The sequence below is a fragment of the Gouania willdenowi genome, chromosome 13 (assembly GCF_900634775.1).
Source record: "Gouania willdenowi chromosome 13, fGouWil2.1, whole genome shotgun sequence".
NCBI lineage: Eukaryota > Metazoa > Chordata > Actinopteri > Blenniiformes > Gobiesocidae > Gouania > Gouania willdenowi.
This window is the reverse complement of record NC_041056.1, coordinates 10317939-10334545: the sequence shown is the minus strand read 5'-3', so window position 1 is coordinate 10334545 and position 16607 is coordinate 10317939. Positions and strand designations below refer to the sequence as shown.

Sequence of the window (16607 nt, the reverse complement as noted above, 5' to 3'; positions counted from 1 at the left end):
TCATGTTAGTTTTATACTTTAAGTTGTTTATTTAGGCATTAAATTCAGCCTTAAATGTATTTTGAAATTCATTTTTTTTTTTTTACTTCATAATTTACCTTTTCCCTTTCAATTGCAAAATATTTTTTAAAGAAATATTTCTAATAAACTAAACTTGTTTTTCCTTTGATGTGTGTAATCATCTGTATTACACTAGCATAAGCTCACAACGTGAAGCTACAAAAACAAGTGAAATGTATTCAAAGGGAAGTAAAGCAAAGCATTATCTCCTTAATGGAGGCATGTGTCACTGTGTGGACCATTCAAACATTTATTGTCAAACAGGATCAACATGTGTTCATCTCCAGAGTACAAAACAAACTCGTTCAAACTGGAATTTCAAAAGGTAAGCGCACACACTTATTGTACAGACATTATAGGTGTGTCTGATGGCTCCCAGCATGCAATGGGGCTGAAAAAAAAATCTCCTGTACCGCCCATCCTCAATTTAAGGAAGTGCTTACCCGTTGGGAAATAGAGATATCGGTTTTGCGGTATATAAGCAGTGTTTTTTTTTCTTTGGGCGTGGTTGATCATCTTCTTTTCTGGTGGTTTGGCGGAAGATCGTTGCAGTGGTTTGGCTTCAATGGGTCTGTTTGGTGTTTTATTTTTTAACAATCAGTCATAAAAGCTTAAAACACTGGCTTGGAAATGACAGCACGTTTCATAAGTCATTCCATTCTCTTGCTGCAGCAGACTGCAAAGGACAACAAACCTGAAGAACAATTTGTTTTAGGTTTGCATCTGTATTGGCAAGTTTCCTCTTTGTGGGGGCTGTTGTTGGGAGGCTTGGTCTGTGGACCCGCTATCGGGGGCTTCCAGCCCTTATGTCCATTCAACCCCATACCCATTCTCATTCCACTCACACATAGTCTAGCACCAGGTGTTTCCATGCAGGCAGACCTGCTAATACTGTATCGTGTAAAACATGCAGTTGTCACAAAAAGATTGCACTACATACTGTATAGTATTGTCCTATGGTGACAGAGGGCTGGGCAAAAAATTGATTTAATCGATGAATCGAATTTGTAGATAAAAACGATTTTTTATTTTGCAAATTCGAGTTTAAAAAAAAAAAAAAATATATATATATATGTGTATTCATATATATTTATTTCACTTTTTTTTTTTTTCTTCCCACCACAGATTTTTCAAACTTTTTCACGTTCCAATGTGAGCCAGCCCCCACTTTGTTTACATGTATTTACCCTTTGAGTAGGATATATGTACCACAAACATGTAAAAAATTTTAATTGCACTATGCTGAGATGCTAAAGGAAGAGTTTATTATTTTTTTTAATTGTAATGTTATATGTTATAGAGTATGTAGTAGTAGTTATCTGATTTTTTTCTTATTATTTAATCACAACATTTAAGCTACGGTGTGCTGTTGCACTCTTGCTTAAACCTGGGTTAAAGCTTGAAATTGTTGAATGACTGAGTCTCATTTACTTTTTATTTTGGGATTGTTCTTTGTATTTTAACTCTTGAGGAGAATCACAGCAATAAAGTTGCACTTTTGACAATATATCTGATGCATTACTGCAGAACTAAATACTCTGTGATAAACAATAAGAGGTGTACTGTACATCTCATTAAGAAGAGTAGCTAGAATATTATTGGGCGATTATAACAACCAAACAACGGGTATAAATAAAATGTTAGCATGCACATGTACGTATAGAATTTTATGCTTGTGAGAAAACTGAGAAAAACTACGTAGCAACACTCCCTCTTGTGGATTCTGCAGAAGGACGGATGTAGTGTAAATTTATATACAGAATATGATGATCCAACATTTTTTTTAAATATCTATAGTTTTCTTTTACATTTTTTAATACAGCACCTGCACATCGCAGCTACAATGACATCTAATAGAATATTGAAACTATAGTCACATGCTCTTTTAGGTCTATTTCATTTATAAGACATAGTGCATGAAAAGTTTACTAAAATACTAAGGGAAATGACTATAAATCTATGGTAAATTCTAACTTATTGATAATCTTGGTTCTAAAACGTTCATCTTTTTGTATTTTTTTGCTGCTTTTATGGCCTTGAATTGCCCCTTGGGGATAAATAAAGTTTTATTGATTGAGTCTAAGTTCATAAAGATCGGTCAATTACAAACCGAGAAATTTTTTAAATTTTGTTAATGATGAGAGACAGAGATTTTTTAAATTTTTGAAGCTGATATAGAATCTGTATATTGATCCAGATATCCTCCAAATGTAATCTTTCATGGTGTAGGGATCTCCTTGGTGGATGTAGTAAAAAAAACAGTAGTACAATCCACATCATTCCATTGCTAAGACTTGAACTTTGTCATGTATCCATAGGACACTAAGAACCTGCTGTGAGAGGGCAGCTAACAGTAAAAGAATAGAGAAAGTGAGTACCAGAGGCTGATTACACTCACCGGGTTGACGAGTGTCTGTGAAAAAGACGGAGCCAAACGTATGGCTCTCATTGAAGCCTCCAGCTGGTGGGAGGGCAAAAAAAAATTGGGGACCTCCACCGGGTCCATCACAGTACTGTGAGAATCATGATTAAAGAAATTTAAAAAAAAAAAATACTCCTTTGGGTTCTTTCTTTGTATTTTACAACAACCCAACTTGGGATAAACTTGGACAATATTGAATAAATGTTAGTTTCTCCATGCAAACTAAGTCCAATAAAAACAAACCTAAAACTAATCGGTTTACAGATACTACAGATCAAGGATACCATTGGAGGTTCGTGTTTAGATTTCCCGGAGGGCCAGGTGCATTGTGGGTGTCCGTAGCATGCGTAGTGGTGGATAAAGGACTCTTTGGTTCTTTGTCTTGACTTCTATCAGATGTTCGTGGCTTCTTAACTTCCTCACTTTCTGTGTCAGATTGGTTCAAACTGTGAATCCATTGGTCCTCCTCTCTCGGGTTACCATGGATACATTTCTCCCGTTTGTCCATCTCTGTCCTCTCGCTCTCATCTGCACTCAGAGCAGAAACGTCCGCTGCTTCTAGACTCTCTAGTGAAGTCAGATCAGGATCTGAAAGGACACTGGTCCATGGACTGGTTTTGTCTGTCAATGAGGTCACCTCGTTCAGAGGCCTTGGCTTAACCAAGACCTCCACGTAATCCTCATTATCATCATCATCATCAATTTCCTCTTGCATGTCTTTCTCTGAATTGCCTTCACTTTCCTCCTCTGTCTCACTTACTTCACAGCTTTGTTTTCCTTCGTGAATGTCATGGATGACTTCTCGGCTTTTGTTTTCGTCTCTTTCCTCGGGCTCAGAGTCTGTGGGCTCCTCAGATATCTCCTGAGGTGACGAATCTGGAAGAAATGCAATGTTGGGATGACAATCTAGATCATTGTTTGCACTGCAGTCGTCCTCAGTTATGGTCTGATGGTTGTTTTTTCCAGCAGAAGATGATGTGGAGCAGCTCTGCATGGTGGGGAGGATTGTTTCAAGCTGAGATCTACGTAGACCTGAGTAAGGAGGAAGAGTTTATTATTGATTGAGAAAAGGTATTTAATCACAGCATGACCTCAGCTTTATTTAAGACCATAATCTTTTTCAAGAGGCTCACACTAGCGCCTGTTATTCAACGCTGCTGGAGATGAAAATGTTCCATGCACATTGCATTGTTGGATTTGGAGTTCCATAGACAGATGTATTAAAGTGTATTTATTTAATTCTTACTGTGAGTTCTTGTGTTTTTTTGGCAGTCAAGGAGGACAGTGATTGGCTTGACACCTTTTTTTGTTCTAGCTTGTTTCCAGTATTCCTCGTGATATCACTTCACTACGCAAAACTTTTGATTTTCATCAGATTCTGATTTTTCCATGTCAGTCCCAAAACAATCAATCATTTTTATTTTGCCACAACTTTCAGGCCATGAAAACACCAGAAATGTGTTGGGAAGTCACTTTGGCAAAGTGTTTGAAGGCAAACACAAGGGACTCCACATCCCATAATGCAATGCGTGAAACTTTTTAAAGGCAAGGCAAATTTATTTGTTTAGCGCATTTCATACACAAGGCAATTCAATGTGATTTACATGATTTAAAAGTGCAACAGAAGACATTTGAAGGTGCGTTCACACCGACTGAAGTCGATTAGTTGCCCATGATGAGTCGCTTGAACATTGTCTTGCTTTCTGGTCACATCGCTCCAGTGACGTGATGACCTAGTAAGAGTATGTGTCTGCAGAGCCGGTGGCAGCTCTGAGAGAGCTGCTGCATCGAGAGGGCTGATCACTTGTTTTCCGGCCGTACATTTACAGCACTTATCATAGACAGCGCCGCATGTACTTACGGTTTAAATGATAAACTTATGGAGTTAGTAAAGGATGAGTTTACTCAGAATATACTTAGAATGTAGGCTTATTGAAGGAGCATGGTGCTTTCATTTTGCCCCGGTAAGTTGAGGAAGTGTACAGTCGGGGGAGTTGTTGCTTGAAGTCGCTTGAAATATTCAAATTTTTCAACTTTGAGCGACAAGGTCGCACACCGGAATCACCCAAGTCGCGTCCTATACATTGATTTTGAATGTAATCTAGTCGCCAGAGTAGCTTCAGTCGTGTTTGGTGTGAACGCCCCTTAACAGTTTTAAAATGAGACTTTTAGCGCTGGTGCTCCCAGAACATCCCACATCACCCCCATTCTTTCTACTCTGCACTGGCTTCCAGTTAAGGTTCGAATAGAGTACAAAATATTAGTTCTTACGTTCCGAGCGTTACATGTTCAGGCCCCTAAATATATCTCGGACTTGTTGTGCCCCTACTCATCAGGGCGAAGCCTTCGGTCTTCAGGTCAGGGTCTCCTAAAGACCCCAAAAACTAAATTTAAAACCCGAGGAGACCTGGCGTTCCAGGCTGTAGCTCCCAGACTCTGGAATAACCTGCACCAGTCTCTCAGGGAGCTCAACTGTGTGGACACTTTAAAAAAAAAACTGTTTTCAGAAAAGCTTTTAGTTAACTGGATATTACATTTTTATTATCCTTTAATGTTGCTGCTCTTAAGATGTTTATGCACCCATGTTTTATCATTCTATTATGATGTTGCATTTGTATTTTTACCACAACTCTGTACAGCACTTTGTGATTTTATCTGCAAAAAGCGCTTTATAAATAAATGACTTACTAAACATCAAAATCAGCAGTAAAAACATTTTAAAATGTTAGCATTTAAACAATGCCAACAAACTCAAAGTCTTTTTTCATCTTTATTGTAAACACTCACACTGCAATTTGAGTTTCCTTCCATGCAAATCATTTATGATATATTGATTCATGAGCCCTACACAATGCATTTCTGCTTTAAAATGAACAATGTTATGAACGCTGAAGTTAAGTTGAAAGTTTAAGCCGTTTTACATTTGCTCTTTTCGGAAAGCGCCCCCCCCCCAAGTATTGCCTTCCCTTTTTAAACTTTTAGGTCAAAACAGGAAGTATAAACAAACTCTCAGCTCACCGTTGATGTCATTGACTTCTCGAACCAAGGGAATGGACTTGAGAAGCAGCTGAGACGCTTCGCTCTCTGAGTCCCTGTGTTCCCCTTGTTTAGAGCAAACATCATGTTGCGGCCTTGAAGGAAACACTGGCACTGAAAGCTTTTGGCTGAAATATCTCTGAATGTCATCAAGTTCACCGAGTTTCTTTCTGCAAAAATCATGAAGCACAGTCATTGGTCGGCTAGATAATACCGTCAAACAGGTCACAATGCTGTCATTCAGTGGTTTAGCAGCAATACCGCAGTGTTGAAACTAAGAAAGAGCTGGAGGGGTTGATGTCAGCAGGATGAGACGTGGTTTGTTCCTGCAGACTCTGATGGTAAAGGCGGACTCCATCCATGTGTTCACAATGGCGACTGCTCTCACTGGATCTGTCAGAGTTATAATAGCCACTTACTTATAAGGTGACAACCATTAGGGTAAAAACAGTTTAACTTTATATGCTTTTATACCTTTAGTAAAGCATTCATCAACAATTTTAAGACCAGGCACCACTTAACCCAGTGGTTACCAACTTTTTTTGGATTGCGACCCATATTTTACACATTTTGACACATTTCTGGTGACCTCAAATCATTCTTTTCTATAATTAGATTTTGATCATGTTTGTTATACATTGTAACAAATACAGAGTAGCCAGAATTAGTGCACGAAGTGACACGATGCACCATCTCAGATATTTTTATACTGTATTTCCTTATTTTTTGCTTTCTTTTTTTCTTTATGCTGAAGTTCATTTAAACTAGATTTATATTTGAGAAAGTGAAAGTATAGAATACAGTTGTTTAAGATTGTGTGTTGTGTTTTCATTTGAAAAAGAATGATTAAAACATTTAATACATATTTTTAATTAGTAATTATTTTTTTGACACATTCCAGGAGGCGACCCTACATGGGGTCACGACCCCAAGGTTGAAAAATTTCTGACTTAATCCATAAAAAACATACACTGTAAATACTTTAAAAATCGATTTAAAAAAAGTTAAACAAAAAAATACAAAAGTAAACAAGATTATAGATCCTGCTTTGACAACAACTACTAAAGAGAAATTAAAATTACAACTGAGCGTGACTTCTGACATCATTATGAGCAGCGTATTTAATTTGACCTCAGCAAATGTTTTGAGATTCTATGCATTAAAAACTGGAGATATTGTTGTTGTTTTTTTCCTTTTCCAACCAAAACTGCCCTTCATAGTTTCTCCTGGATGTTCTGACCTCTCAGAGAAGAGCCTGTCCGTGCAGTCCGGTGAAGAAATCTTCTGTTCTGGATATCTGCTGATGTGAGCAGGAAAGCTACTGTAGGTGGCTGAGGTTTGGTAGGTGATGGGAACAGACTGTAAAAAAGACTGTAAATCAAACAACGCGGTTTCTTTAAAATCTGTATTTTGTTTGTATGATTAATAAAAACACATAGTAGTTGTGATAGTGAAGCCAGTGATATAACATAATGAGAATAATTTAACTTTTGAGGAATAATTTAAGTTTGTTTAAATTACACACATGTACTGTATTACACTTGCACACCTGAGCAATAGAGCTCACAGAAAAGGAAAATAAAATAAATGCTCTGATTTGTGTGTTTTTGTGAAAGTATAGAATACAGTTGTTTAAGATTGTGTTGTGTTTTAATTTGAAAAAGAACAATGATTAAAATGTCGTAATATATATTTTAACTACATAATTAATTATCTTTGACACATTCCTGGCGACCCCACATGAGATCACAACTCCAAGGTGGAAAAACACTGATTTAACCCTTAAAAACAAACACTGAATATCCTTTAAAATCCTGTAAATCAAACACATTGCAGTTTCTTTCGAATCTGTATTACGATTTTACTCGTATGGTAATAAAGACATACTGGGATATATATTAGTTGTGATAGTAAAGCCAGTGTTACTAGAAAGTTTGAGGAATAACAGAAGTTTGTTTAAATTACACATTACACATATTTGCACACCTAAGCAATAACATTAAACAGAGCTCATAGAAAAGCAAAATAAAATAAAATGCTTTGATTTGTGTGTGTGTGTGTGTGTGTTTAACAGTGACTGTTGCATCTCTCACCGGTGAGTCTTTGGGAACTTCTTCATTCACAGTTTTTCTCAGAGCTCGCAGGCCTTCAATGCCCTTGAGTGGAGTGATGGACACTTTGAGCTGCCCGTGACATTGACCGTTCAAGTCTGTAATGTTGTACCAACCACACACGGACGGGAACCCACAAAGTAACGGAGACAAGTCAACAGATGCAAATCCGATGACTTGCTCCATTTCTAGAGAGACAAACCAAACCATAAGCCAACTAACGCATTAAAAAGATCAAAGAGACACAGGTCATGAGCTAAAGCTGCTCCTTTACCTCCTTTGTGCCAAACTTTGAAGACCAGGAACTCCCGAGCTTCAACCAACAACTGTTTTGAAAACCTGAAGTTGTGAAACCACAACCATGAGCATCATAATGAATCATCTACAGTCAAATGTTTAGGTTTAGGATGTGAGGAAACTCTACCAGCACAAGTGTTGATGGTCCCAGATTGGGCAGTCGGTGTTGGTTATAACGTCTGTGGACACGGGCTCAGCAGAGTCAGCAGTGATGTAAGAAACACGGCAACATGGCGACCCTTCGTTGCGCTCTGCTAGTGGACAACCTGTCAGAGAAACACATAGGAATGAATCCATAAACTTTCACCTTAAGCCACAGGTGTCAAACTCAAGGCCCGGGGTCCAAATCTGGGCCTTTAGAGCACGTGTCAAACTCAAGGCCCGGGGGCTAAATCCAGCCCTTTAGAGCATCCAACTCCACCAGTAGCAGAAAGCAAAAAAGTCACAGAAACCATGAATTATTGTGTAAATTACCAACTAATTCAGTTGTAGATAATTCCAAATAATATACAAATTCGATGCCCACATTTTCCCCATGCTTATATGACATGATAGAAGTCATTTTTAATCTGAAATTGTTAAAAGAACCTCAATTTTCCCAAAATCCTGCAATTTTCTTCAAATTATTCCACAATATTTCCCTAAATTACATATAAATGGGTCACTCACAAAATCCTGCCGGGACTGATATTTCACTTATTACTCATCTCATCCACTCCTACTGCTTCCTGTAAAGCATCTTTCTTTGAATAGCGCCATATAAAACTTTATTATTATTACTATTATTATTATTATTGTATATATTTTATAATTTTTTTTAAATCGTGGAAGTGCAAACTAGAACACAATAATGTTTAAATTACAAATGTTCAAGCCTAAAATCTGGGACCCACTTAAGATAAACTGCTCCACATTTGGTCCCTGTACTAAAATGAGTTTGACACTCCTACTGTACAGCATTCAATGTGGCCCGCAGGAGAGAGTAAAAAAGATGACAGAAAAAAACATGAAGAATCAATGTGTAAATTACCAACTAATTTGGTTGTTAATATCGCATTTTGTCAAAATACACAAATTTTACAATATTTCCAGCGCTCCCATCTTTATATCACATGATGGAAATCATTATTAAAAGCTAAATTGTTGTAAGAACTCTCAATTTTTTTTCCCAAAATCCTGCAATTCTCCTCAAATTATTCCACAAGATTTCCCAAATAAATTAAATAAAAATTAATTACAAAATCAAGTAAATTTAGGTGAAAATCCTGTCACTTATTGCTTGGATATTGTTGGTGCTTTACATACTTTACGTATCTTTTAAAGGTGGAAGTGCAAAGTAGGACATATTGTTGAAATCTCCCGTTTTCCCACCTATACGTATAATCTACGGCCCACTTGAGATCAAACTGGTCCGTATTTGGCCCCTGAACAAAAATAAGTGTGACACCCCTGCCTTAAACAAAGGACATCCAACGACTCACCTTTCAAGTTCAAATGCATCGCCCGGTCTACGGTGACAGTGACAGGGAAACACTCCTCCAGGCCTGTTTCTGAGCGTTGCACAGCTGTGGTGATGTCTGGAGACACTCTGGGAGTTCCTTCACTGTGCTCTGGTGGATGAGACGTTGTAGGTGCAGTTACAGAAATGAAGGGTTGATCTGCTTCTTCTACATCTGGAAGGAGGTCCTCCTGACTGTCAGAATCCATCTGAGCGTCAGCTTTAACAGAGACTTCTGTGGCATCGGAAGCTGACGTCAGCGAGATGTGAACCCTGAGTGCTGCTCCTTGTAGGTCAGCTGCTGAACGCCTGAACAGTGGATACACACCTGAAACATCACAGTCAACAAAGTCACAGTCAAGCAAAGGGAGCAGTAACTACAATTATTCACATTTCATGTCTCCCTGAATAATTTGACAACAGCAGTGTATATAAAGAGAGAATAAATAGTTACAAAATCCTGCAAGTGAAGCCTGTACATGTTCGAAAAAGAGTAAGAGGAAGTACAAACTCCTACCCCTTGTAATATCTAGTCCTGTTCTTTATTTCTATAAATTGATCTTCTCATAATAGATACATACATGTATTTAAACTATAAAAGGAGACATAATTCATTGATACAGTATATATCTATATAATTATACAATTCATATATGTCACTATACATTAATTTGTCCACCACATACATAAGTATATACACACCTGTTTATAATTTTTCTCCCTTTAGCACTTATGCTTAGAGAAGAGATATGTTATGGATTATGTTTAAATTTCTTTAAATTCTGCCAACTAATTTGATTGTCTAGTACAGTGGTTCTCAAACTTTTTTGGCTCAAATACCCCCTTTCTCTTATTTCTGAATCCAAGTACCCCCATTTGTCCATCTTTAACACTGAGTGATGAGACATTTTAAAGAATCTCAATTTGTAAATGAGTGGATAGTGCAGTGGTTCCCAGAATTTCTGGTGATCCCAAAGAGATAAAAAAAAAAAAAAAAATATATATATATATATATATATATATATATATACATTTATTTTTTTTACTGCATTTAAGTTTAACTTGATTTATGTTTTACAAAGTGAAAGCATAGAATTACAGTTGTTTAAGATTGTGTGTTATTTTGATTTAAAAAAGAATAATAATGAAAAAAATTTTTAAAACTAATTTCATTTTTCTGAAGTGCGACCCCACATGGGGTCCAGAACCCCAAGGTTGAAAAACACTGATTTAGTGGCTCCTGAATAGATTTATTTCTATAGTTTTTTTTTATAATTTCTGGTCATCTCACGACTGGGGTGGGCCCAAGACTGACACTTTATTTGTTCATTTTCCATTCTCTCTCTCTCAAGTACCCCCTGAAGTGCCATCGCGTACCCGTTCATTTGAGAAAAACCGGTCTAGTATAACGACGATAAATTTTGTTTAATTTACTTGTTTAATGTGATTGCCATCAAGAAAAACCCTAATATCAATATCATTTTTTTTTAAAATACGTAATTTGTGTTTTGTCCATATTAAATGACATAAAGCTAATTCTTTTTAACTCGTACAACAAAAATACGTACCAGTAAGAGTCTGCTTCTGTTGTGCGGTTTGTGAGAGGGACGACAAATCGATGAACGCTGAGCCCAACAATCTGTCCTTGTCACTGGGTCGTGTAGTTTTGTCTTTCTTGAAGGCGACCCACACCTGCACCTCCAGCTTCTCCTCTCGCAGATACCACAGTAAAGGCAGAGAGCTCCTCAGCTCCACAGTCTGACTTCCTTCAAAACCCACAGTGGCCTGTTCGCCCTTCCCGTCTTCCACCCGTGGGTGCTTCATCTGAGAGCAGAAAGCCTCCTGGTCGTAAAACCTGCATCTGAGGTAGCAGTACGTGGAGCGCTGAAGCTCATTCACGCCAGGCAGCAGTAGACAGTGGACAGGGAGCCACGCTCGAGGCATGGACAAAGTCACAGAGAGTTTTTTCTTATCGTGCTCCCAGGATTCCCCGTCCTCCAGACCTGTGGTGTCTTCCCAAGCCAAACCCTGAGCAGCTTTTATGACCCGCTCTCTGTCTGAATGGTGAGAAAAGCTGATGGAGATCTCAAGGCCGCCAACCGTGAGGTGCTGATGCTGTGAGGAAATAGTTTCTTCTGTAGAAGATATTCCAAACCAGCCAGAAATGCCTTTATGTTTAATAATAAAAAAAAACAGAAAAAAAACCCAGTGATCGAATCATTATTTAAATTTTTTTTAAAAATGAACAAGTCATCATTAGTGGGACCTACCTGTTTTTTTATGAATCAAGTCAACCAATGGGATTTTTACAGTGCCCAAAGTCAAATCTTTAGGTTTGGAAAAATCCATTGCTGCAACCATGAGTAAACATTACAATTATTAATCATTTTCATACATGTATTTTTACATTTTGCATTGAAAAAGATACATTTACTCTGAAGAGTTTAAGTTGTCCGCAAAGAAGTAACCACTAAAATTAACAGGTTTATACACTTATAGTAATCAAAGTGCTTCACAGAAATTTGCTAACGTTATTGAAAAAGAGGTTGTGAGACTAATGCACACAGAAGTATTTTAATAAAATAATTAAAAAGATGACAAAATAAGAAAGAGTCAGATATAAAAACAAAGCAGAGAAGGAAACAATTTTTAAAATATATAACATTTAAAGTTAAGAACCCTAAAAATCATAAAGTACTACATAAAAGGTAAACTGCATAAACAGGTTTTTAGCTTGCATTTAAAAATCGTGATTTGATGGTGATTAACACATTCTTATAGTTTGTTTTTGAGACTAGGCATTATAACGGAATAAAAACATCTAAAGCTAAAGAGCTTGGACATATCTAATATTTATTACAAAAGAAATAGAATAAAAACAGCTCTTTAATGTCAAAACATTAAGAATATCCTAGTGTGAAAACTAAAAGAAAAACATTTGCTCGTATTGAAAGTTTGCTTGGAAGTAGAATAGAAATCCGTACATTGTGCTGCGTGTGATAATAAGCTTTGCAAACCTTTGCGGTTGTCCCTGTTCCACACGGTAAAGATGGCAGACGCCTGCTCCAGCTGCTCAGCCAGGCTGCAGGTCTCCCCGCTGCTCCCCTGAGCCAGAAGATCACAGGACAACTCCGTATGATGGTCGAACTCAGGACAGAAGGTCCTGGCTGAAGTGCGCGTGCATCTCCGCTCACTGTCGGGCAGAAACGAGAGCTGGAACGAAACGAAAGGATTCAAGCCCACGCTGAGGAAGTAGCTGAACCCTTCAACTTGCTGGGAAAGAACCCTGAAACATAAAAGAGAAGGTCTACAGATCAGGGTTGGGGTCAATTACATTTTTCAATTGCAATTATGTCTTCAATTAATAAAGTTCAAAAACAATTAATCACAATTACTGAGCCAATAATCAAATAAAACATAGCCACCTCTTGTGCTAGCTTTCTGTAAGCATCTCGTATGATAACAGGTCAGTTTGACCCATGTTAGCTGTAAAATACACTAAAAAATTATATCTATCATCAAATTTGTTTGTCATCTCTTGGTTACATTGATAGACTTCCTTATCCATGAAATAATATGTTAACATTTTTGGTGTGAATGTCTGAGCCTTTTTTTTCCTGTCAGTAGATTCCTTGATTTATATAATTTTTAAATGGTAAAATGATCCTGAAAAGAACTGACAGGTAGTGGGAAAGTTTGATATGAAACTAAATGTAATAATTATTACCTATGTATGTGTAAGCCATAAAACAGTAACATGCTTTCCCCGGGTTTGCGTTTAATTGAATTGTAAAACACAGTTTTGAAAGAATTTTCATGCCAATTACAATTACAAAGTCAATTATCTGAACTCAATTACAATTCAATTAGAGTTAAAATGGCAACAAATATATTCAATTGCAATTACGTCATAATTGTAATTAATTACCAATTACCAAAGACCCCAGCCCAGCTACAAGTTTTTAAAGTTATGCTTAAGTCGCAATAATCTTTATTCTTAATCTTAACCAAATCCTTAAGTTAAATAACATATTCGAAACAGCAATGGCCTCCAATAAACTTAAAACTTTCTTTTCTTTATTTAAATTAGGGCTGAACGATTTTGGAAACTAATCAAAGCAATTTTTTTCCTCAATATTGCAATTGCGATTCAATATGCAATTACTTTTTTTAAAGGCATCTTGTCATGTATTTTTCAATGAACACAAGCAATAAATAAATCTGTTTCATAATAAACAATTTTAGATTTATTTAAACTTCAAATAAATATAAAAAATACATTTTAAAGCACAGATTACAACAATAAAGCAAACAAATATGTACCTCTTCAACATACCTAACTACATGAAACATGTAAAAGTGTGGACTGCACTTCTTAAACACTCTCTAAACTTAACAGGACAGAATAAAACAGGACAAAAAGAAAAAAAAATTAAATTGCAGCCTTTGCGATTACAAAATCGCATTTCATGGTATTGCAATAATATCGCATATGCAATTAACCGTTCAGCCCTAGTTTAAATAAATATTCTTGTTGTGTGAACATTTTTCCAACTTCAATCTGGATTGTGGATTTTTATGAAAGAAGAAGAAAAAAAATGCAGAAATGTAGATGGTCAGTCACTGTGATGTACCTGGCTGCTGCCTTCAGACCACACGCTCTGTGCACTTGAATAACGAGCGTCACAAGTCGAGAAGCCACTCCAAGCCCCGCCTGCCTGCCCGTTCTCACATGTCGGTGTTTGTATGTGATGCATACGTCGAGGAGACCTGGTGATGCAAAACCATTTAACAGGACAAACGGTGAAATGTAGCGTTACCTTTCTTACAGTGTGTGTGTGTGTGTGTGTGTGTGTACCTGAGGGCTGTGGCTGGTGTCCAGTACAATCGTCCGTCCTGGGAATCAGGGGCAGGGAAAACATCTGGGCCTCATTGGGATGTTGCCTCTGCATGGTGACCATGGCACAGAGTTTGGACAGTGGTAAACATCCTCTGGCCACGAGCTGATCCCTGACGTTTGGATAATAATACCTACGAAAATAATGGCCAATATTTATTTCTATCAGAAGTCAGTTGTAAAATATAATTTGCTAAGTGTGTGCTTGTAGTAATACAGTATAGTCACAGTATAATGCAAGATATTTTTTAACATCAGACCTGTATTAGTTTGAGTGAGCTTAAAGAGTAACTGAACACCAAAACCATTAATTCTGCTGAAAACAAATGTATTTGTGTATGAAGTAGTGCTGTTGATTGATAATAGTCAAACTCTTGACATTTGAGTCAAAGTATTTAAATTTAGCATCATTTTTTGTAAAAATGTAACAGTGGCTGGTCTCTGTGCGTTGAAACCCAGCTAACATAATTAAATATTCCCACTGTCCTCCATTTTGGTGGCTTCTCACGTCATTAACCACCACTGTTGGCTCCGCCTCTCCAATAAAAAGTAGCACCTGTGGACTCTGCAATCTGTTGTGAATAAGTTGGATTGGGCGAATTGTGAATAATGAAATATAGTGATTATTGAGTAGCTAGTTAGGGTAAGAGAGATTTTATGGTATAGACTCGGTGTGTCTTAACTGCTCCAGAGGAACCCCGCCCATAATCAAGGCATTTTTTTATATTTCCAGCCTAGAAGCACGTCAGTCAAAAGCTCATTGTTTAGTTACTCATTAAGATTGTAGAGTAGTAAAACTACAGACTCACGGTTCTTCTACATATGCTTTTTCTTATTTTATGTATTTATTTTACAAATGAACTAATTTTTCTATTAGTGCAAACTAGGTAAAAGGAAAATGCAAAGATAATTTAGAAAAAATCTGCATCTCTAAATAACCACAACTTTTTCAATCACATGGATCAGGTGTTTATTTTACGAGATGTTGTTGATTAGGTTGTGTTTTTTAGTGTTGTATCCGACACCTCTGAACTACAGAATATTATTTTTTTTTACCAAAATCACAGAATGATGTAAAATAGAAGCAACTAGAAGTGAAATAATTCAAACAGAATACATACCTGCACCACACTTCAAACTGGATGCCTCCTCCATTGCTCAGGCCCTGACTGGACAGTGAGCTGAGAAGCAGCCTCTGCACAGGAACTCCTTCAGGGGCCAGTAGCACATGAGTCTCAGTGTGACCAAACACTGGGTCAGGGACACAGAGGGTGGTCGTAGTACGAAAGGACCTCAGGTTCACACCTGTTTGGAGACAAGTATGAGGATACAATAAAATATGGAACAATAGATTTTTGCTTTTTTAAGTAAATGTGTAAACCTAGTGCATGTATCTTACTACTCTCTATGAGGTTTAGATCCTCCTCTGTTGCAGCTTGTTGGTCCTGACAGGGGAAAGTGTACTGGACATAGCAGTCAGCCTCACCCCACACCGTGGACTGCAGAGGCATCAGTCCGCTCACCTTCTCCACTTTAATCACAAACAGATGTTCTCTTAGAGGTTCAACCTGAGTTTTGATCCCCTGAGGAAAAGATAGGAAAGCAAAACAAAATGAGAGAATATCATTCATATCATACTATATATACAGAAAAGTGATTTTTTTCAACGGATGAAGACATAGTATAGGTCTCATAGATCAATAAATAGAAAATAATTTGCTGGATGAGAAGACTTAAAGAAGAAAATGAAAATGCAATTTGGATTATTCATTATCAATTTTATTTATGAGTCAAATAATGCAGCTATAATATTCTGCTAATGCATTTTAATTTTCAAATTTGCCATTTCAAATTGAATTTTGGTAACTATTTGCTGGGGCATCTTTTGAAAATTGAATCTTAAATGTAATTTCTATAATCATTTCAACTAAGTTACAAAATGAGCAGTCTTGAAGAAGCAAATGAAAATGCAGTTTGGATTATTTATTATTAATTTTATTCACAAGATAAAAAATGCAACTATATTCTGAAAATGAAAATGCATTTCTGTTAATTAATTTTAAATTGAATTGTGGTACAGATATGTTTCCATAGAAAAAAGTTTGTTTTTATCTCCATTGTAAATACTAATTTTAATGACAATGTTAGAAACGTTTTGTGCATTGCATTGTGGGATATGGACTGTGGAGTACCATAGATCAATGGTTCCCAAACTTTTCACAGTCCCGTACCCCTTCAGACATTTAATCTGAAGCCATGTACCCCCTACTCCTGCAGACTAATAAA

The 16607-nt window shown here is 36.9% G+C and overlaps 1 protein-coding gene across 4 annotated transcripts in view; it reads right to left on the bottom strand.

Annotated features, from left to right (window-relative positions):
- The window catches only part of c2cd3 (C2 domain containing 3 centriole elongation regulator), a 41851-nt gene that overhangs the window by 1426 nt on the left and 23818 nt on the right, over nt 1-16607 (bottom strand). For 3 of the 4 annotated variants that reach the window (XM_028464633.1, XM_028464635.1, XM_028464634.1), the window contains exons 19-34: nt 15721-15904; nt 15443-15626; nt 14283-14455; nt 14059-14194; nt 12442-12710; nt 11695-11775; nt 10993-11592; nt 9408-9752; nt 8054-8192; nt 7904-7968; nt 7612-7817; nt 6759-6889; nt 5780-5911; nt 5501-5688; nt 2767-3514; nt 2459-2573 (exon numbers count right to left, since the gene is read on the bottom strand). In XM_028464633.1, coding sequence (XP_028320434.1) covers nt 2459-2573; nt 2767-3514; nt 5501-5688; nt 5780-5911; nt 6759-6889; nt 7612-7817; nt 7904-7968; nt 8054-8192; nt 9408-9752; nt 10993-11592; nt 11695-11775; nt 12442-12710; nt 14059-14194; nt 14283-14455; nt 15443-15626; nt 15721-15904 — 3696 coding nt within the window. The remainder of the gene's footprint in view (nt 1-2458; nt 2574-2766; nt 3515-5500; nt 5689-5779; nt 5912-6758; nt 6890-7611; nt 7818-7903; nt 7969-8053; nt 8193-9407; nt 9753-10992; nt 11593-11694; nt 11776-12441; nt 12711-14058; nt 14195-14282; nt 14456-15442; nt 15627-15720; nt 15905-16607) is intronic. The other variant, XM_028464636.1, reaches the window with a different exon arrangement.